Consider the following 23986-nt stretch of genomic DNA (forward strand, 5'->3'; position numbering starts at 1 on the left):
GCATGATCTAGGCATGGGCGTGCACGGATCCGTGCACTAAAAATGACATGTTTTTGCATCCTGGTACTTGGCAGCCATTTTGAAAAGGCAGAAAATGAGTTAAGCCCACGGAACCTCAAATGAAGATATGATGTGCCAGAGACCCTGGCAGAAGAGGAGAGAGTTAAAAACAGTCTAGGCATGGGCGTGCATGATCCGTGCACTATGAATTACATGGAAGTCTATGGAGACAGAGGCATCCTGGTACTTGGCAGCCATTTTGAAAAGGGCAGCAAATGAGTCAAAATGTATGAATGAAACAGAAGTGGGGAGGAGGAGGCTTCACATCCGCTTTATCGTTTCTCATGCCGGTTACTCATGACCGCAACCTCCGTCTCCCAGACTGTATGACGGACAGACAGACAGACAGACTGTATGACGGAGCATTTGCAAACCGTGGGAGTCAACAGTCTGTCCACGCGAGCAGGGCCGGATCTAGGCATAGGCAAGGGGGGGCAATGCCCCCCTAAATGCCCTGTCTGCCCCACCAAACATGATGGCAGGCAAATATCTAAAATGTCAAAAATATTAAACTATTTGAAATGTTATGCTACAACTAGGTAGATGGATAGATAAACTGATAAGATATTAGAGAGAGAAATATAGATAGGTGTAAGACCTGTTGTATTGCGTGTTAACTCACTGAACGCCATAAACGTCTTATACGTCTTTGGACCTCGGTGCCATAAACGTCTTTTACGTCTTTTTAATTAATCAAAAGTTTTATCATTTTTTCATAATTGTAATTTCAAAAAAAATCGCTCTAGAAGTTGGCCATATGCCTCCGTGACCTGAGCGATACGGCCGATTTGACTGTAGCACCAGTGTAACACAGTCCGGCGGAAAATCGGTATAGCCGAAGATTGGTTCCGGCCGTTTAAATGTTATCTAAAACGTTCGTTTATACACTTTCCCGTGCATCCCTGACGAACTATAAGTACTCAAAAAACGCAGAAAATTCTCAGGATTCCAGCGGTGCCATCCATTCTTCTCTACCTATCCTTGATCGTGATCGCCAGGGTTCCGAAGTGTGTTAGCATGCTAGCTAAAAGGCCTGGCCAAAATGTAAACAGGCCCAAACCAAAAAAAAGATGGACGTCTTCTTCCTTCTTCTGTTAGTTGATCAGATAGTAGGAGACCACCCTCTGGTGGTTTTCAAATGGTATTGCACTCCAGATTGCACACAGGGCCCATCACAGCACACACATATGATGATGATCAAGACATCTTACACATGTTCTATTGAAGCCCAAATCTAATGATAGGATATATATATATAAATATACATGTTTTCCTTTGTAAGAGGGGTAGTGTGGCTTTCGATAGAAGCATAGATTTATATATGTAATTTAAGTACAAAATATGATTTTGGCCCCCATAAAAAGGCAAAATTAAGCAAAATGGCTGGCACCAGTTTTGTAGATTTTGAATAAAGGGTGGCATTCACTGAGTTAAAGGTATACGTGTGCCAAAATGCTTAGTTTTCTATGCATTTCGGGTGTTTTAGGAGGTTTGTCCCCCCATTTTTTTATCAGCCCATGCCGCGAATATCATTTCTTCCTGCCCCACCTAGTGCTAAAGGCTAGATGGAGCACAGCACAGGCCTGTGGTAACGGTCACTCTGCCACCAGCACGAGGAGTCAGACCATGGTTAAACCGTCAAGGACAAGCAGTAGCATAAACAATATTTATCAGGCCTAGGGGAGACATCTTGGCTCTTACGTCATGTACTGTAATCTATAATGTATCAGAGGGCACAGAGATGGTGAACATAGGATGGACAACATACTGTAATGTACCGAAAATAAGGTCACACATAACCAAACATAATGAACCAGAACCGATAATATCGGATATCCCTGACAATAAGCAAGGTAATAAGCAAGATAATATGTCAATACATCAACAACACATGCATAGGAATATCAATCTAGAAAAAAACAATAAGATAGGTAAAACACTTTTCTAAAAACTAAAAATTCTATCTATCTAGTTTTCATGTATGGTCATCGAGGGAGGGGGAGTGTTACTTGTAAGTAAGTGCTATGGGCTAAGGTGGAGTCTGAAGAGGTGAGTCTTCAGTCCACGGCGGAAGCTATGGAGTGAATCTGTTATTCCAAGTGCGACAGGGAGTTTATTCTACAAAAAAAAAAAGAAGATTAATTATAGAGAACAACATAACAGGAAAGCAGACAGATAACAGACAGAGTACAGACAGATAACAGACAAACAGAGTACAGAGAGATAACAGGCAGACACAGAAAGACGTAGAAAGCGTAGAAAGAAAGAAGCTCATATTACCAGACAGCACCCCCTCCTCTCTCAGCCAACAGGTCCCCCCGGAGCAAGCAAAGAGGGCGGGTCTCACCTCCGCCGGCAGACCACAGCCATTGGTCAGACGGCCTGACAGACCACAGCCATTGGTCAGAACGGCCTGACAGACATGCGGTTTGAGCGAGCAGGAAGCAGGAAGTGAAAGCAGAGGAGGAGGAGGAAATACAAGACAAGACAGACAAGAAAACAGGAAGTGAGTTTGGGCTGGAAAAGTGAACGAAAACACAAAATGCAAGTGTCTCAACATGCAACATGAAGACGGACTGAAAGTCCATGTCGGACATGGAATAAGACAGACAGACACCGTTAGGGCTGTCACGATTATGACATTTTACGTGACGATTAATTGTCACTCAGATAATTGCGATTAACTATTTGATTGTGTTTTTGTCGTCATGACTATTACATTTCTGTTAGGCTTGTAGGCTTTGAAGTTGCACATGGCAGATATGACACATAACCTAAATATACAAAGAAATGACTGACACATTTGACAACTTTATACTTAAAATAGAACATTGATAGTGGAAATTGCGACGCGTTGTGAGCTTGTAGATCTGCTATTTCCACCATTTTTGAAAATGTTTGAAAATATATGAACTTTTCTCAACAATTATGACAATTGTGACAAAATAATTTGTGATTATGTCAAATAATTGTGATTGGACGATTATGTAATAATTGTGACAGGCCTAGAGATCGTTAATATTGAACATGAGGACAGACAGTTGGACATAAAGACAGACCTACGTGTGTTGGACAGTCAGACAGTCCATGATTGACATGTACCGTACAGTACATGCAAGAACAGAGCTGGTTAGTAACTTAGTAACTTAGTCACTATAAGGATACATTATCATATGCATTCCTTAAAGCAGTGGTTCTCAACCTTTTCAGTCTGCGGCCCCTAAAATAATCTTATTTTAACTAGGGACCCCCCCACCCTGACGAGCACTAAGAGTTGAGGCATTACATTTTGTATGACACGGTTCTATTGTGAAAATAGCAGATCTATGTAGACCTGCTATTTTCAACATTTCTGCCCCTATTATGAAACCATTTGGCCAATGTTAATTATTTTGTCATTTTAGAGGTACAGTATTACAAAGTCCTTAAAGTGTCACTTTAGAAATGTGTAGATACCCGGCCTCTATACACTTAAACTTTGTTGGGTTGTTTACTGTTGAGAGGTTGAGAACCTTAAATTAAATCATTAAATTAAAACATGCACCCTACATACATTGCATACAGTATCTCCCCCTTCCAAACACAAGTGTTTTGGTAATTGTAATGATGCGAACAGCAGCTTATCTCAGAAACCTTCTGTACATAGAGGGAAGAGAAAAAAAACACACAATCAGCTTTAAGTGTTTGTTTTGTGTACGAAGCACACTGACAGCGTCTTGTCTGTTTGAGCTTCTAAGACTGTTTCAAACTAAAGTTAAAACGATTCATTCTCAAGAGTAAACAGCAACCGTTGGGTTTGGTCATGTAGGTTTGTTAAAGAGACCAGTCACACGCCATTTACTGACGCTATACGTGTTAAAGACATCAGTCACACGTAATTTACTGACTCCCTACGTGCCTTCTCTGACATCTGCGGACGGACCCAGCTATACTGTATAGCAGGGTTCCCCAATAGGCGGCCCGTGGGCCATTTGCGGCCCACAAGGGGTTACTGTCTGGGCCCCACCAACCCCAGTAATAATGGTGAGCAGCAACAACACTAGTATATCGTCTTGGTCGGGTGGAAACCTCGTATCTCCAAATGTGTACATTATTTTGCAAAGTAAAGCCCTGCTTCATCATACAAGGCCGTCGCACAAAAGTAGTGAACAGCAGATCTACAAGCAGATCTACAAGCACACAACGCCTGGCACCGCGAGGCGTTGTGTGCTTGTAGATCGGCTGTTTTCACTAGTTTAAATCATTTTTAAAATGATGAATGCAAAACGAACGGTTTTGGACATACAAGATTTTCACCCGACAATGACGATATCTGAACTGTCACTGGAGTAGCGGGAATGCCCACGTTTGCCCCCTGCAATGTTGTGGCCCTCGGGCTTGGTACCCTAGACATAATTCGGCCCTTGGGAAAAAACTAATTGGGGAACCCTGCTGTATAGGGCTGTCTGTGGGCTAGAGTTCTCAACGGGCATGAAAATAAATGTATTTAGGTCTGATAACCCCAAGAACCTGAAAGGTTGTCATTACGGTATGTCATCGCTCAATGTTTCAAAGTCACACGTCCAACCAGCTTTGACCTGAGCAGATTTGACATTCCGTTCCAGAGATAAAGGCCAAAACATCTTGAAAAACAACACGTCATATCGACAGCGACAAACTAGATACCAGAGTAAAGTTCACTTTGAGCTGCGTCCCAACTCATCTACTGTCATTTAGCTCTGCCTTACCGTTGACATTTCTATTATTTTCTCTATTTTACTTTACTTTACGCCACTTGCTATTAGAGCGGTCCCGATTACAACATTCAGGTTGATGATTAACCCATTTAGGCGAAGAATTATTGAATGCTTTAGCAATTGAAAAATAGCAGATCTACAAGCTCGCAGTGCGGCACCAAGTGCCGCGCTGCGAGCTTGTAGATCTGCTATTTTTGAAAAAGTCGTGAAAATATGTGCAAATCTTTGAATATATGTATTTCTTTAAGCAAACGTTTGTAACTAAAATTTTGCTTCTGGGGGGTCCCTGGAACTAAATGTTTTGAGATGGGGGTCCGTGGCCAAATAAATATCAGTTTGGGGGTCCTTCACATGAAAAGGTTTGAGCACCACTAACATAGTAGTCTCTCAAGAACAGACTAACTGAGCTCCAGTTAAGTGAAAAGGACATTTTCTTTGACGATGGCTGGCCAGATTGCTGACATAGAAACATAGGTTTTTAAAAAAAACCTTAGAAGGATTCAAAAGACACTCATAAAATCGGGTCAAAATCCTTATTTTCATGATAAAAAAAAAAGCAGATCTACAAGCTCGCAGCACGGCACCGAGCTTGTATATATCTGCTATTTTTCAATAGTTAAAGCATAAAATAATGATACACAATAGTGTGTACCCGTTCTGAATGGGTTAATCATCAAACTAATTATTTGCCATTAGCAAATAACTGCGATCAGACGATGATGTAATAATGGTTGACAGGCCCACACACAGTTTTAGCGCTGGGCAGTTAAGTCAACATATCAAAGTAAAATAAATAGAAGAAGACAGATAGAGATAGAGATGCCATTAATGCTGTGGCTTCATCTCTGTGTAGTGTGAGTTGTGTTTGGTTTCATTCACAGACCAGCGGTTTTCAACCTGTTCAGGCCCTAAAACCACCAAATAATCATATTTGAACTGGGGATCCCCCACTCAGACAAGCACGGGAGCGTGTCGATATTGCGACATAGCATCTGTTCGATCTTCTTTCGACGCGGGTGAATGTTAACCTGGTGAAAAGCTAACCTGCCGACGTGGGTGAATGTTAACCTCTATGCCTAAACCAAACCCAAACCCTAACCTCAGTAACCGTGACGCGGGTGAGTAGCTAACCTGCCGACGCTGGTTCTCAAAAGAAAGTCACATCGAAAGAGCGAGATTTCCTTGACAAGCACTTGGAATGTAGGAGTTGAGGCATTAAATGTACAGTATTTCGGCTTGTAGATTGTCTATTTTCACAATTGTTGCCACTTTCTTATATTTTTTGGTAATTTGACAAATGTTTGACCAGTTTTTTTATAGCATTGTTTGTTGATTACTTTTGATGCAGTAATGGCCTTTTTCTTTTCTTCAGCGGTGCGAGGCGTTGTGTGCTTGTAGATCTGCTATTTTCACTAGTCTTGTGCAACAGTCTTGTATGATGAAGCAGAGCTGTAATTTACGATAAAAATGTACAAATATAAAACTTGGAGATACGAGGTTTCTGCCCGACAGTGACGATCTGCTTCTACGCAGCTGCTAGAGAGGAACTGGCTGAGTGGAAGTCTTCTCTTCACAATCTATGGAATTTAAAAACACAAAATGACCCAGGAGAGAACCCACTGTGCTGTCCAGTGTTGTTGACACACGTGCACGTCCACAGCTGACACGTGCACGTCTGACACAGAGCAGAGCAGCAGTCGGTCAGTCAGGGTGACATGATGTCACATGACCGGCTAACATTAACCCATTAAGGCCTGAGGCCAGAGTCAACTGAGGCCTTCTAAAATCACTATTTCTCATTTTTCTTTGGCCAAGGAACCCCTGTATTTATACATTTATATATAGAATAAATATATATCCTATAATTAAAGGACAACTTTGTTTTTTTACAACAAGGGTTCATATTTTAGATTGTAATTAAAGAATATAAAAGATGAGAGTTAAAATGTTTTCATTTACTCCTTTCTATCGTTTTAGACATTTTAATGATTTAGATTTCATTGGCTGAGGGCATGCGTACAAGTGGCTAAAATATGTATTTTCACACAGAATAAGCCCATTCCCAAGATGCGCAGCATTCTTTCATGGACAGATGTGACTTCTGGGGTTACTCTAAATAGCAATAAAGAAATTGCAGGCTTATTGTGTCTAAAAAGACACTTGTACACATGCCCCCATGCGTACGCATGCCCCACGCTTTAGCACGCTAAACTCTCTAAAATGATAGAATGAAGTAAATGGAAACATTTTAACACTGACATTTTCTTTTCTCTAATTACAATCTAAAATATGAACCCTTTTTTCAAAAAACAAAGTTGTCCTTTAAGCCCAGGGACCCTCAAATGATGTGCCAGAGACCCTGGCAGAAGAGGAGAGAGTTAAACACAGTGAAGGAGTTTCACAACATCCAAGCTGTTGTGTCAAGAGTGTGTTCTCTCACACTGGGCAGAGGCCATGGAACACTAATAAACTGAAACTCATAATAATAAGTCCTGGAACTTCTTGTGAAATGGACTAAACCAAGGAATGCATAACAATCTGTAGTAGGTCCTGTAGATAGACAAAATGCATTAGCACGGATTGGATCTCCATGTATGGAGATCCGTGCACATACAGTACACGTAAAGTAACTGACAGCACGGACAGAACGGCCATACAAGGAGATATGCACGTGTGTCATGTTTGCACCGCTCACTTCGCACATGTGTGATTTATTTTTGTAATACTTTTCAATAGGGCATTCACCAAATATTCGAATATTCGAATATCAAAGTCACTATTCGACGTTGTTCAACGAAGTCGAATATTCGCTTTTTTTTTCTCTCTTTAAAAAAATATAGTTTATAAAGCTTGGCTAGATAGGAAGTCATAAGAATGAGTTGTCAATGGTTCTCAAACCTTTTTTATGCCGTGACCCCCAAAATAAACATATTTGAACTGGGGACCGCCACCCTGACAAGCACTTGGAATTGTAGGTATTACATTTAATGTGACTCGGTTCCGCAGATAAATAAAATAGCCGATCTACATGCTCACAACGCCTCGCGTTGCACAATGTTCGCCTCTTGCTTACTTAATATTTGACAGTTTGGCCAGTCCTGTCGAATATTCGACTATTCGAATACTTTGAGGTAGAATAATTCGAATACTAAAAATCACTGTTCGTGAATGTCCTACTTTTCAATGCCTTGTAACTAAGTATTTTGTTCAGTTAAACAGCTGTCCAGCTGGCTGAGCATAGAGTTGTCAGATACACCAGTGGTTCTCAACATTTTTAGGCCGTGAGCTCACAACGCGTCACATAGCCAAGGCATAAAATAGGGCTGAAGTGGTTTATGTATGTTGTATAATATTATAATTTATATCTGCAAAGTAACTAGTAACTAAAGTTTTCACATAATTGTAGTGGAGTAAAAGTACAATATTTGGATCCCATATGTATTGGAGTAGAAGTAACAGTATTGGAAATTGGAAATACTCAAGTAAAGTACAAATATCTCAAAATTGTACTTAACACGTTGCAGTCCGAAATAGAATGGTGGTTGGTAGATTAGCCGTGAAATTTCTATTATTGTATTGTGATCTGAGACATAATATTATGTTTATAAACATGACCCCGCAGCCCCTCCATCTTGAACAGAATGGGGGTTTTGGCCGATCGTCGATGTCCCCGTGCGTTTCGCGTGCGCGATCCTTTCACGTAAATGTCCCCGCAAATAGTCCATGTGTGACTGAAGAACAGAACTGAAAAGTTTCGCTAGCATAGCCCCAAGCATGGCTGCAGGAGGAGCTCGAGTGTGTAGACAGTAAACGGATGGGTGGAAGGTGCCTTGGAGAAGGAGAGGCGCTGACGTCACCTCTGCTTCATGCACGGTCTGCATGAGCTATCAGTGCACGAGTGGTGACTAGGGAAGGTTAGACGATCGCCGATTTTTGGATCAAAAGCTTTTATTCCGGTTTTAAAGACAAAGTCCGGGAATGTACGACGTGGCTGAGAGTCCCTGGGGGGATGTGCGATATAGTACGGTTTTAACATTAAGGGGCTCCCCTTGGCTTAGAAGGTGTTAAGTGCAGCACTTAAGTAAATGTACTTAGTTACTTTACACTGACTGGGAGTGGGGAAGGGGGCGGTAAATGAGAAAGCCCCCATCACCCCAAGTCACGATACATGGTTAACAATACGATACATGGTTAACAATACGATACATGGTTAACAATACGATACATGGACGATATTGGTTCATTCAATGGCGATACGATACGATTCGATTCAATGATTTAAAATCGATATAGTAACTATTTAGCAAAGAAATTACATCTGTGTAAAACATGTAAAAAAATCTATTATTATGGAAGTAAACACTGTGATTCTCTAGCAAATACATGGACATTATATTTCAACACATATGAACAAACCCACACCTTGACATGAACACAGAGATTACGCACATTTATCGACAGACCAAGAGTAGCTATATGGAATGGAAAGGTAATTAGACCCCTCTTTTTCATTTTGTCTCTTAAAATTGCCAAATACAAGGCACAAATACTTAGTTTCCATACAATCAAGTATTTGCATTGCAAAACGATTCCATACCGATTACCGCATTTTAACACGATATGATACAAAGCCAAAACGGTACGATAGTTTGCTTTTGCAAACGATATAGTAGATCATTGCAAATTAAAATCGATTTTTCGATTCAGTAACTATATCGTTACACTAGGGGATGGCGATATGGAAAAATACAATATCACGTTATTTACCCAAGCTGTATCACGATACACAATTTTTTCAAGTTGTTTTTTATGGATATCTTTCAAGTTACTTGACAAAAAACTAGACTCTCTGGGTTCCTTTTGGGAGGTCTAAATTGAACTTTACAAGGATGTAACTCTGACAGTATACAAATGGAGTCAAGTGGAGACCTTGACATTTAAAAATTTGAGAACTACTGATTTAGACCAAAATGCAGGTTTAAATTGCATTCTGCAATGAATCTCTGTATTAACGATCAAACAGGATTTTTTTTACAAGGCTCCCTCAATTGTATCACAACATATACGATACCTCTGAAAAGGCATATCGTGGAGACATTGTATCGTCTCAACGATAAGTATCACCATATCGCCCACCCCTAATGGTTTGTTTCTTTGTCTTGTATTTTGGGGATGTCAGGAGGCATGACTAGTGCGTGTGGTTTAGAGTCATTACATTATTGAGTAGAACATGAGCTGTCATCCTAGCCCTGTGTAGGAGGAGTGTGATGTTTGCACATCGGGTCACTGTGTGTACTCTGCAGTGTGTCACATATATATATATATATATATATATATATATATATATATATATATATATATATATATATATACAGTATTCTAGACAAACACAGACTGAACGCTACATGGCATGTCTTCTGGTGACTGATGTGTGTCCTCGGACACACCTTTGGACGGGAAAGGCTTAGGAACTGTGACCGTGACAGATTAGGATGTATTGTACCCTATGTTAGACCTGTGCTGCGAGAGAGAGCTTGTATATCGTCTATTTCCGGTTGGGTGTAGACTAGAGGTAAAAAAGAGCAGACCAAGTACATAGTGAAAGGTCAAGTTTACAAAATATCGACAATTTAAGTGGTCACATTTCTGAAAATACACATGAACATGAATCCAACATATACTGATGACAGCGCGGTTAAACAAGTGTATGAATCTATCTATGAAATCGACGAAAATCTGCATCACACATTTATACAATATGTAGAGGGGGTCCCTGCTTCATATCTCTCTCTCAGCTATGGGGGTCCTTGGCCTGAAAACATTGAAGACCCCTGCCCTAGTGTGTTCCCTTCACTGGCTTCCTGTTCAACACACTGTGATGACCTCTGACCTCTGACCCAGCCTTTACAAGCAGACGCTTCCATTTCTCAAGTCTAAGAAACAGGAAAACGCCTCAAATGGCAGCCTCCTCCCTTTCTGTGTATCCTGTGTTCATGTAGATTATGAGAATAAATAGTGTGTTATTAAACACGTGTTTTCTGTTTTGGGGTCGTCGTCGCCATGTTGGCTTGTGGTGGACATACTTGTCAACACACAAAACGTGCGGACGATAGTATAAATAGAAATACACTGAGAGATAGATAGCTTCGAATGGCCCTTACAGCTCTGTAACTCTGAGAGTATACAAATGGACCCTTATGTCCGTAACTCTGAGAGTGTACAAACAGAACCAAATGGACCCTTACAGGTCTGCAACTCTGAGAGTGTACAAACAGAACCAAATGGACCCTTACGGGTCTGCAACTCTGAGAGTGTACAAACGGAACCAAATGGACCCTTATCGACGGTCCATTTGGTTCCATTTGTACACTCTCAGAGTTATGGAGGACCTTGGAAATGAAATGTCTGAGAACCACTAGTACTACTGCTGTACCAGTGGACTCACTGTGCCATACACAGTGTCATAGTGAATCAGTGGCATACATACTCTAAGGCAGGGGTCTTCAACGTTTTCAGGCCAAGGACCCCTTAGTTGAGAGAGAGATGAAGCAGGGACCCCACAACATGTTCATAGATTCCATATAGTTTCATCGTTTGACAGCACAATCATCAGCGTATTATGGATTCATGTCAATTTGTGTTGATTCATTTTCACATAATAACCACTTGAACCATCAATACTTGAGCTTGTAGATCTGCTATTTTTGGCCAAAGTTCTCAGAATATGGACGCTAGGGTTCAAGTGGTTAATATAGAAAAAGGAGGGAAAAAAAGCTTCTATCACAAAAAGATTTGGAGGACCCCTTGTAGTAACTCTGAGGACCCCTTAGGGGTCCCGGACCCCCTGTCGAAGACCCTTGCTCTAAGGAGAACCTGGACACTGACATTCAGTAAGTGGGTATTGTGATCCAAATGAGAACATTAAACAAATAATGGAGTGTAAAAATCAAAGAGAAAATCTCAATGTTTGCCAACGTGTACAGACATGATATTGACGGCCTCTGGTGTTGCTGACGTGTCTGTATGAGTGTATTTACATTGGAGAGAGTTTTTAAAGCCTCGTCACGGTGGACATTAGATTACAAATGAGTGTGTTATTACTGCGGTGTTAGTGTGTTGGTTTAATAGTTAGAGGGCATGTAGGTGTTTACAGGCTTGGGTGAGGCAGATCGCCCCCCGCCACACCTCCCCGTTTCTCTCTCAACACTTGTTGGCAGGAGGAGAACCAATTTTGGCCAATTCAATTCTATTTTCTTCAAAGATAGATAGAAATATACTGGCGAATATTAATATCACCCTAGCGCAATTTCGCTTTTTTGATGCAATTAGGCTATTGAGCGCATTTGTGCATGATGTCTATTGTGCTAGATTGTTTTAGGGTTAGGCTATATGACTGATATTCACTACAGAGTAGGCTAGTCTGTATTTCGCATTATACAGGACACATTTGTGCATGTTTTCTATTGCGCTATAGAGGGTTATATTGTCTAATATTCACCAGTATATTTATATCTATCTTTGAAGAAAATAGACTTGAATTGTCAAAATGGTTCTCCTGCCAGTGAGAGACAGAGAGGGAAACGGGGAGGCGGGCGGGGGCCTCACCCGAGCCTGTGTAAACACCTACACATAGAGGTCATACTAGGCAGTAGGCTCCGCCCCCTCGCCTTGACGAACCAGCTAATTCATGTGTTCAATTTGTAGTCCTACAGCGGCCATACTGAGGACCAACACAGGTGTTCTGATTGATGTAGAACATTAATTCTATGCCAATCAGTGAAACACCTGTGTTGGTCCTCAACATGGCAGCTGTAGGACTACAAATTGAACACATGAATTATTGGCTAATTATCAGCTAATTATGGTATGTAAGAGGTCAGTCTGTTGCTCTCTCCAGGTTGACAGAGGGAGTGTAGAGCCCAGAGTTACATATGTGGCGTTCCCTGATGTAATCAATATTAAGCCCATTTCTAACAGGACTTCATATGGGAATGCCCATATATGGAGGCCACATCGGCCACATACCACACTAACGGCTTGTTCTACAGACAGGGATCTCCATGTATGGGCATACAAGGGTATGATGTCAGATGTCATAGACGTCATAGTACTTTCACATAACGAATAACTGAGCAGGCACGTTTGGGCTATCACAGCATATCTCCTTATACAGTAGATGGATCTCCATATATGGGTACCAGGGGTCTCCATATATGGGTAACTGGTCCAATATACATTACTGACAATGTGGCGAGGTTGCATGTCGCCCTGAGGCGTCTTACTAGTTGTGGGCTCGCCTGAAAGGCGAGAACTATCCTCATTAGTTATATATAGTGAGTTCCGCCGCATATTTCCACCGCAGACAGTACAAAGGCAGGGCCCTTAGCCAATGAGGCGCAATTGGTGGAAAAAAATCTGGGAGTGGTGTTAGCTGGAGTATTGGTTGAGCTTCACATGACAGTTAGCACGCTGCAGAATATAGTCACGTGGGCAAACATAAGAAATGAAGAACAATTTATTTGATTAATAGTTATTATTTTAGTTAAACACTATGTTATCCTCATTATTATTATTACATAATGAAGATAACATAGTGTTATCGCCTGAAAGGCGATAACACTATGTTATCTTCATTATTTATAGTGAGTTCCGTCGCAGACAGTATAAAGGCAGTTATTTATATAGTGAGTTCCGTCGCAGACAGTACAAAGGCAGGGCCCTTTGCCAATGAGGTGCAATTGAGCTGTGGAAAATCTGGGAGTGGTGTTAGCTGGAGTATTGGTTGAGCTTCACATGACAGTTAGCACGCTGCAGAATATAGTCACGAGCGAGCCCACACTGTTTCGTAGGAACAGTATTTCTAGTTATTATTATTATATAGTAAGAGCAGATCAGGACTGTACCTGGTTGATGACGTAGACTCCGTAGTCCAGCTGCTGCCTCTGCAGGATGGGGTGGAGGTAGTAGAGCCAGTACTTCAGGTGCTCCTCCCGGTTCCTGAAGGGGATGATGAGCGCCACCTTCTGGGAGGACAGGCAGCCTGCGGGCCGGTGCCGGCCGCCCGGACCCACGCCCGGGTTGTCCCTGGCCACCTGCTCCAACGACACCGGGAGGCTGAACTCCACCCGCAGGGGACCCACTGGAACCACATGAGATACAACATTAATACCTTAACTGCACCCACTGGAACCACATACACACAAAATTAATACCTGAACTACACCTTCAGAACCACATACATTGATTGATTGAAGAATTTATTAGAAGTTTGCAATAGAAAAAAGTACAGTTTCATGACAGTACAAATCACTGGTACAAGGTCAACTAAAAGGAGATCCTAGAAAGCCGAGGCTTATTTCCACAGGAACCACACTTTAAGTATCTCATATAACATTGAAAGACAGACGGATAGAACATAGTACTTTATCTAGGATAATATCAGTTTCAAAAGCATAACATCAAAAACAAAAAAAGAGAAAAGGGGGGGGGGGGGGGGGGGGGATATGGGGGCTTAGTCTATTTACAAGTCACGGGTAGCAGCTGTCTGAAGGTGACTTTTCATACCAATTTTGAAGGAGGCTAGGGATTTGCTCTCCTTTAGGGCTTGTGGAAGGGCGTTCCACATGTTGATGGTGTAGCAGGAGAACGAGTTAGAGCCTCGTTTAGTGTTAAATCTACGTTGATGATGATTTAATAGTGGAGCTGCCTCTGGTGTTGTGATTGTGAACATCCTTGACCTTTACACAACATTAATACCTGAACTACACCTTCAAAACCACACACAACATTAATACCTGAACTACACCTTCAGAACCACATACACACAACATTAATACCTGAACTACACCTTCAGAACCACATACATACAACATTAATACCTGAACTACACCTTCAGAACCACATACATACAACATTAATACCTGAACTACACCTTCAGAACCACATACATACAACATTAATACCTGAACTACACCTTCAGAACCACATACATACAACATTAATACCTGAACTACACCTTCAGAACCACATACATACAACATTAATACCTGAACTACACCTTCAGAACCACATACATACAACATTAATACCTGAACTACACCTTCAGAACCACATACATACAACATTAATACCTGAACTACACCTTCAGAACCACATACATACAACATTAATACCTGAACTACACCTTCAGAACCACATACATACAACATTAATACCTGAACTACACCTTCAGAACCACATACACACAACATTAATACCTGAACTACACCTTCAGAACCACATACACACAACATTAATAACGCCACCCTCAGAACCCCATGAGACTCACAACAAGAAGAGAGAGAAGGGAAATATATTAATAACTAGTAAGACGCCTCAGGGCATCTTACTACCTCGCCCTAAAGGGCGAGATCGCACCAATTCTTGGACATCTGGCCAGTGATGTATATCGGACCAGTTACCCTTATATATGGAGATCCATGTACTGTATATAGTACATCCATGTCATGCCCATACATGGAGATCCCTGTCTGAAACAGCCGCACAGATATGGGCTGTCTTCCTCCATATATGGGCATTCCCATATGAAGTCCTGTTAGATATGGGCTAAAAATGTGTACTGACTGACTGACTGACACAGTATTGATATCCAGGGTTTGATCTTTGATGAGGTGATGTCACGTGACATCACCTCCTGTACTGACTGAAGGACGGACAAGCTGCAACATTTCTCATGGTATACTGCGACCTTCGGTCGCAACAACAATGATATTGTGATGTCAAGGTAAGCATGCATGTCCAAAAGCTTCACTTTTCTGTTGTGCAAAAGGTTAAGAAAAAGCAGGTTGACTTTTCTGCAAAAAATGCACAAAACCCTTTACTGAGAGCACAGTAATACGTTATCTGTTATAGACTTTTAATGACATTGCATTGTTTATTTTATATTGTTCATTATTACGATTCCTCTTAAATTAAATGCACTTCTGTTTCAAAACTTCCAACACGGATATCAATCAATCAATCAATCAATCAATCAATCAATCGTGAAACATTCAAACTGGAAACAAACAAACCAAGCCAGCAGATCTGTTGTGAGGATAAAGTATGTCAGAGGTGAAAGTCCTTGAGGTCAGAGTGAGATTTAGATCTGCTCACATGCTCTGTGGTCATGTGACCCTACTCCCACTGGAACTACAAATACATGCTCTGTGGAACTACAACTCTGTGGTCATGTGACCCTATTCCTACTGGAACTACAAACTTAGGCCATTATATATAAACTACCGACACCCATCCCGAAGGGATCCTCACCCGTCCGCTCTCGGGCCGCTCACGTCTCTCATATAAACTGGTTAAATACCTGTATGCAGCCTTATATATATATATATATATATATATATATATATATATATATATATATATATATATATATATATATATTATATATATAATTGCGACCATCAGGTCGCAGTTACTATCAAAACCTCGACCAGCTGTCCGTCAGTCAGTCAGTCAGTCAGTCAGTCTGTCACACGTCACACATTTGCCCTGCTCATATCTCCGTAACCGTTGCCCCGATCCATGCCAAAACTTGCACACGCACTCCTTGCCTGCCAAACCACAACCTCCACCATCAATTCTCACATGACCCTCTTCTAGCGTCACCATGAGGCCGATTCTTGTAAAACACATTTTTGGACACTGCTCCTACACATTTTGCCCTAAAATCACGCAAATCGCTACACAGTATGTCTACACTCATGTTATCAACATGGATCTGTCTCATATAGCGCCACCATCAGGCAGATTTTTTCAAACACATTTTTGGACACTGCTCCTACACATTTTGCCCTAAAATCACGCTGTGGCCTGACGGTCGCTTATCTCCCGATTAGGGAGTCTTACTGGTTTATATACCGTAAATGCTGCTCTCTGATTTGCTGTGGGCATACAAGGCCTAGAGCCAGAGCAAGAGACAGAGACAGAGAGCGAGAGAGATGGAGACGGAGACGGAGAGAGAGAGAGAGAGAGAGAGAGGGGGAATGTGGAACTTAACATTTCAATAATTATGATCATAAGATGCTGAATACCCACCCCTGAAACCAGAGTGGTTTTGTAGGTGGTTTCCAGACCTGTTTCTTAGAACAGGTGTTTATGTAGCGTGAGCCCCCTTCCTCATGACATTACTATAGAACAGTGGTTCTCAACCTGTGGCTCGGGACCCCCAGGGAGGTCCCCAGATGATTCACTTAATGTGCAACATTGTTTTCTCACTGAACAGTGAACAAACCAACATAAAGTTTAGGGTTTATAGAGGGTAATGGGACATTTCTATTCTAAAGTGACAATTTAAGGACCTTTAAATACCTCTAAGATGACAAATTAAACATTGGCCAAATTGTCAAATATTAGAGGCAAAAATTGTGAAAATAGCCGATCTACATGCTCACAACACCTTGCAACGCGAGGCGCTGTGAGCATGTAGATCGGCTATTTTCACAATAGAACTGTGTTATACAAGGTGCCATGGCATTGGTCCGACATTTCATTAGTCCGAATCTGGTGAACGTTAACCTGGCGAAAATACTATGCCTAAACCGGTGAACCACCGCGAACCCAGACACATCTCTCTGTTTTTACTTTCAGACAGATCGACCCATCACCCCGTTCACTGATTGGTCCATCTAGACCAGTCAGTCACAGTGATGGGACTTCACCGTGACTGACTATGATGGCCTCCACTTGTTTTCTCACTTTAGGTGAATAGCTTATCACCTAAAATTTGCAGTGATAGGCTCTTCACCGCAGACTCTGATAAGGGCTTTAGTGCTCATAAGGGTGGGGGGGGTCCCCAGTTAAAATGTGATTATTTTGGGGGTCCCGGTCTGAGAAGGTTGAGAACCACTGAACAGGTGTTAATGTAGCGGTGAGCCCTGTTCCTAAAGACATTACTCTCTATGCTGCTACCGTCCTGGCTAGTAATAACAGCCTCTATTTCACAACATGTAGGCCTAAGTAAGGAGTAACCGTGTTTGAACAGGCTTCGTGCCAAGTAACCGTTACATGACAGAAGTGAAATTAATGTAAGCACACAAAGATGTAGGAAACTACATCCGTCTGTAAAAGAAAAACTAATAATAATTGAATACCTGAGACGAAAAATAGTCCAAGTCCATATTTTACTATTTTGAATATAGATATTTTTATGATTTACCAGACTGTAAACCACAAACTAGAAGTTTTTAATCTTTTACATTCTTAATGCACTCCCCCCTCATTTTGTTGAATTAGATTTTTTTACTTAACTCATATATATTAGGAATTATAAGACATAATACTTATGGAAAGTGGAAAAACAGAATATCTCCAACAGTTTGTGGAACAACAGTATAAGTCCGTACAAGCAATATTCAGCAGACAAAGGGAGCAGATAACATTAAAACAGACAATTCAACAAAATGAGAGGGGAGTGCAGTAACAATTTAACAGATCAGAAATGACTAGTTTGTGGTCTGGTTAAAAATAATCTATATTCAAAAAAGAAAATCAAATATGGACTTAGACTGTTATTCGTCTCAGGTACTCAATTATCATACTGAAAACTGGAGATAATTAGTGTCTCTTTGTTGAGTAACAGACAACGTGTCACTACTTTAAAGTACACGTTTACTAAGCCACTCGGAGCTGTAGCACTGCCAAGTTTAGGTTTACACACACGCATGCATACACACACACGCACACACGCACACACACACACACACACACGCTCGCGCGCACAACATTCCAGATGAATGAGCAACGAGAGAGCACGGGGTAATAAAAAAAACTGAAAGGAAGTTCTCCTCATTTATTACATTGTTTGGATGCTAGGTTTACTTTAACCAATGCAGACGTGGAACACATCTGTGTCACTCTAGGATTGAACCACTTTAACCAGTATTTTATGCTTTTGCGAACCATTTGCAACTCAAATCTTTCTTTCTCTGGGTCCCTGACTCCCTGGAATTAAACATTTTGAGATGGGGGTCCGCAGCTAAATACATATTCTGATTGAGATGGGGGTCCACAGCTGAATACATATTCTGATTGAGATGGGGGTCCACAGCTAAATACATATTCTGATTGAGATGGGGGTCCACAGCTGAATACATATTCTGATTGAGATGGGGGTCCACAGCTAAATACATATTCTGATTGAGATGGGGGTCCACAGCTGAATACATATTCTGATTGAGATGGGGGTCCGCAGCTAAATACATATCATTCTGGGGGTCCTTGACATGAAAAGGTTTGAGAACCACTGAAGATGGTGGAAGAATTTAGATGGAAGGATTTAGAATACTCTTATAGAATTCATTCAAAGACTTGCACAAATTGTCACGATTTAAAAAAAATAGCAGATCTACAAGCTCGCAGTGTAGATCTGCTATTTTTGGAAATCTCAAGTGACACAGATGCGTTCCGGGTCTTTAATGGGTTAAAAGAACAGGGATCCTTCTCAGAGATAACTGAGCTTGTAGATCTGCTATTTTCAGAGCGCAGACAGACATACAATGACTCGTCTTGTTTATATAATGTTTATATATGTTCAAACATTAAAGAAAATAATGGAAATAGCAGATCTACAAGCTCACAACATGCCGCAATGCGGCACGTTGTGAGCTTGTAGATCGGCTATTTCCACTATCAATGTTCTTTTCAAAGTGTAAAGTTGTCAAATATGTCCTTCATTTCTTTGTATATTTAGGTTATGTGTCATATCTGCCATGTGCAACTTCAAAGCCTAAAAGCAAAACAGAAATATAATTGTCAACGGCAAAAACACAATTAAATCGTTAATCGCAATTATCTGAGTGACAATTAATCGTCGTGTAAAATGCCATAATCGTGACAGCCCTAACTGGACCTCTTCTGCACTAGTCACTCGCAAACATTTTAGTCTGCCATTTTGGCGGCCCCTCCTGTAGTTACTCTGAGGAGTAGGGCTGTCACGATATGACATTTTATATGACGATTAATTGTCACTCAAATAATTGGCGATTTGTGTTAATTGTGTTTTTGACGTTGATAATTACATTTCTGTTTGGCTTTGAAGTTGCATAATTATGGTAGATATGATACATAACCTAAACACACAAATAAATTACTGACATATTTGACAACTACTTAAAAAATAACATTGATAGTGGAAATAGCCGATCTACAAGCTCACAACGCGTCGCGATGCGACGCGTTGTGAGCTTGTAGATCTGCTTGTAGATCCGTTGTGAGCTTGTAGATCTGCTATTTCCACTATTTCTGACATTTTTCAACATTCACGATTATGACGATTATGACAAAATAATCACGATAATGTCAAATAATCACGATTAGACGATTATGTAATAATTGTGACAGCCCTACTGAGGAGAGGGCCTGACCCCAGACCCCCACTGAACAGTTGTTCCGGACAGAACAACAGTTAAGTTCCAGTTAGACCGGTTGGTTGCCCAGCCTCCTGTCTGTCACTCAGACCCCCCCCTCCCACCCTCTGGCCTATTATGAACATACACAGTACACAGGGTAAATGGTGCATTTCTATAGAGCCTTTATCAAAGACACTTTACAGAGATTGCACATTACATTCACCCATTCACACACACATTCATTACATTCACTCTCTTTTTTCTAGCATCCATATTCTGAGAACTTTAGCCAAAGATCGGCTATTTTCGGCCAAAAGCTTTGGTGTAGAGGGGAAAAAGAGCAGACTAAGTACAGTGTGAAAGGTCAAGTTTATTAAGTATTGACGGTTCAAGTGGTTAAATATCTGAAAACACAAATTGACATGAATCCAAAATACACTGATGATTGTGCTTTCAAACAATGAAACTATATGGAATCTATGAACAGGTTGTGGGGGGTCCCTGCTTCATCTCTCTCTCAACTAAGGGGTCCCTGGCCTGAAAACGTTGAAGACCCCTGATCTAAAGTGACACAATTTCAGGCCTTAATAAGTCGGACCTCTGTTGGTAAATCGTTATTCTGAATCACACGTTCATGTGAATGCTTATGGGACAATAAAGTCATCAGCTTATCTTTACACCGCTCTAATGGCTCCTAGTCAGAAGCTTCCTTTATACTAGTATTATAGTACAGTGTACAATAAAACCATTTTATTACACATCATACAATAACCAGAGGGAGATAACAGCGATAAGGCCTGAGATGACAGAGAGCAGGCCGCGGGTCCTGAGCACCCTGAGGTGCTTGAGATGAACACTTCACTGGTGTAGAAATGCCAGCACACATGTTCAGCACCTTTACATACTGGCAACATAGGTTTGTGTGTTGCTTGATGCTGATAGAGACATGAAGCAGGGACCCCTTAGCTGAGAGAGATGAAGCAGGGACCCCTTAGCTGAGAGAGATGAAGCAGGGACCCCTTAGCTGAGAGAGATGAAGCAGGGACCCCTTAGCTGAGAGAGAGAGATGAAGTAGGGACCCCTTAGCTGAGAGAGAGATGAAGCAGGTACCCCTTAGCTGAGAGAGATGAAGCAGGGACCCCTTAGCTGAGAGAGAGAGATGAAGTAGGGACCCCTTAGCTGAGAGAGAGATGAAGCAGGGACCCCTTAGCTGAGAGAGATGAAGCAGGGACCCCTTAGCTGAGAGAGAGATGAAGCAGGGGCCCCTTAGCTGAGAGAGAGAGAGAGAGAGAGATGAAGCAGGGACCCCTTAGCTGAGAGAGATGAAGCAGGGACCCCTTAGCTGAGAGAGAGATGAAGCAGGGACCCCTTAGCTGAGAGAGATGAAGCAGGGACCCCTTAGCTGAGAGAGATGAAGGAGGGACCCCTTAGCTGAGAGAGAGATGAAGCAGGGACCCTTTAGCTGAGAGAGATGAAGCAGGGACCCCTTAGCTGAGAGAGAGATGAAGCAGGGACCCCTTAGCTGAGAGAGAGATATGAAGCAGGGACCCCTTAGCTGAGAGACATGAAGCAGGGACCCCTTGGCTGAGAGAGAGAGAGAGAGAGAGAGAGAGAGAGAGAGAGAGAGAGAGAGAGAGAGAGAGAGAGAGAGAGAGAGAGAGAGAGAGATGAAGCAGGGACCCCTTAGCTGAGAGAGAGATATGAAGCAGGGACCCCTTGGCTGAGAGAGAGAGAGAGAGAGAGAGAGAGAGAGAGAGAGAGAGAGAGAGAGAGAGAGAGAGATGAAGCAGGGACCCCTTAGCTGAGAGAGAGATATGAAGCAGGGACCCCTTAGCAGAGAGAGAGAGAGAGAGATGAAGCAGGGACCCCTTAGCTGAGAGAGAGAAGAAGCAGGGGCCCCTTAGCTGAGAGAGAGAGAGAGAGAGAGAGATGAAGCAGGGACCCCTTAGCTGAGAGAGAGATGAAACAGGGACCCCTTAGCTGAGAGAGAGAGATGAAGCAGGGACCCCTTAGCTGAGAGAAAGATGAAACAGGGACCCCTTAGCTGAGAGAGAGAGATGAAGCAGGGCCCCCCTAGCTGAGAGAGAGAGATGAAGCAGGGACCCCTTAGCTGAGAGAGAGATTAAACAGGGACCCCTTAGCTGAGAGAGAGATGAAGCTGGGACCCCTTAGCTGAGAGAGAGATGAAGCAGGGACCCCCACTGTGTATTGTGTAAAATTGTGCCACAGATTAAACTTTTTCATGGATAGCTAATGTGTATTTTCAGACATTTAACCACTTCAACCCTCAGTACTTTGGTAAACTTACTTGTCCCTTCACTCTGTACTTGGTCTGTTAAATGAGTAGTTCGCCCCCAAAATGAGTTCATTCTGAATGAATAAATATTGTCCATGTAAACACAGCCAAAAAAGAATAGTTTGGGGACGCCCAGTTTGGGAACCAATTAATTATTGCAGGGGTCGTCAACATTTTCTGGCCAAGGACCCCTTAGTTGAGAGAGAGATGAAGCAGGGAACCCCACAACCTTTTCATAGATTCCATAGTTCCATTGTTTAACAGCACAATCATCAAAGTATTTTGGATTCATGTCAATTTGTGTTTTCAGATATTTAACCACTTGAACCGTCAATACTTAATAAACTTGACCTTTCACTCTGTACTTAGTCTGCTCCTTTTTCCCCTCTACACCGAAACTTTTGGCCGAAAATAGCCGATCTACAAGCTCACAACACCTCGCGCTGCGAGGTGTTGTGACTTGTGAGCTTGTAGATCGGCTATTTTTGGCTAAGGTTCTCAGAATATGGACGCTAGAAGAAAAAAAAACATTCTATCACAGAAGGATTTGGAGGACTCCCTGTAGTAACGGTGCACACACATGATCTGAACACACCTACTGACGTCATGCCACACCCAGTGGACCAATGTTATTAAAAAAGGACAAATCGGTGCAAATGTTTGCGTAGCACAAACCCTCATACAACACGTCAAAACATTTAAATAATCAGTATTTGCCAGTACCAGGCTACCAGCCCGACTGTACGTGCGTTTACAATAACTACACTATCACTGCTACACCCAGTAGTTACATAAACACACAGTTACAACCAAAGTACACTTCAATGCTCGGCAGTGTTGATTTTGACAACTAATTATGGTTTAGTCATAGTCTTTTGAAAGACATTTTGTTTTGGTCATATTTTAGTTGACAAAATATCATAAGATTCTAGTCAACTAAATCTACAGTTGATTTTGTCGACAAAAATGTATTGTATCAGTACCTTGAATTTAATACTTATTTCTTTACTTTCTGGGGCTGTGCGATACAAAATGCCATACCTCAATACCTCCGAATCCAAATACCTATATAGCTATGATTGAATATGTGTGTTTAGTTTTTCACTTATACTGTAAGAGTTCACTTATAGTTATAAGAGTGTGAAACCTATGGTTCACTCTTATTTTACATTCCACAAGTCAGAGCCACGTTCAGGTGTTTAGACAGATATCTCTTGTTATGTTTATAGACAGTAGCGTCCCCTCTCAAATGAGCACTTGCGTGTGCTCATTTGAGAGGGTTATGCGTGTAGGCCTACTCTTACGGGCTGGGGATGGCACAGGTCAGCAGAGAGTGTTGGCCGGGAGGAATAGTAAGTATTCCGACCAACATTTTTCGTCATAGTTGGACTAAATCAGTGGTTCTCAACCTGTGGGTCACCCAAATTATTTTGGGGGGTCCCCAGATGATTAACCTAATGTGCAACATTGTTTTCTCACTCAACAGTAAA

At 41.7% G+C, this 23986-nt stretch overlaps 1 protein-coding gene across 1 annotated transcript in view; it reads right to left on the reverse strand.

Moving 5' to 3' along the window:
- b4galt1l (DP-Gal:betaGlcNAc beta 1,4- galactosyltransferase, polypeptide 1, like) overlaps positions 1 to 23986 on the reverse strand; it is a 43537-nt gene that overhangs the window by 16717 nt on the left and 2834 nt on the right. The window contains exon 2 of the mRNA XM_080745432.1: positions 13700 to 13935. Within this exon, the coding sequence (XP_080601558.1) occupies positions 13700 to 13935 (236 nt within the window). The remainder of the gene's footprint in view (positions 1 to 13699; positions 13936 to 23986) is intronic.

This window comes from Nannobrachium achirus, assembly GCF_963921795.1.
Source record: "Nannobrachium achirus genome assembly, chromosome: 17".
Classification (NCBI taxonomy): Eukaryota; Metazoa; Chordata; class Actinopteri; order Myctophiformes; family Myctophidae; genus Nannobrachium; species Nannobrachium achirus.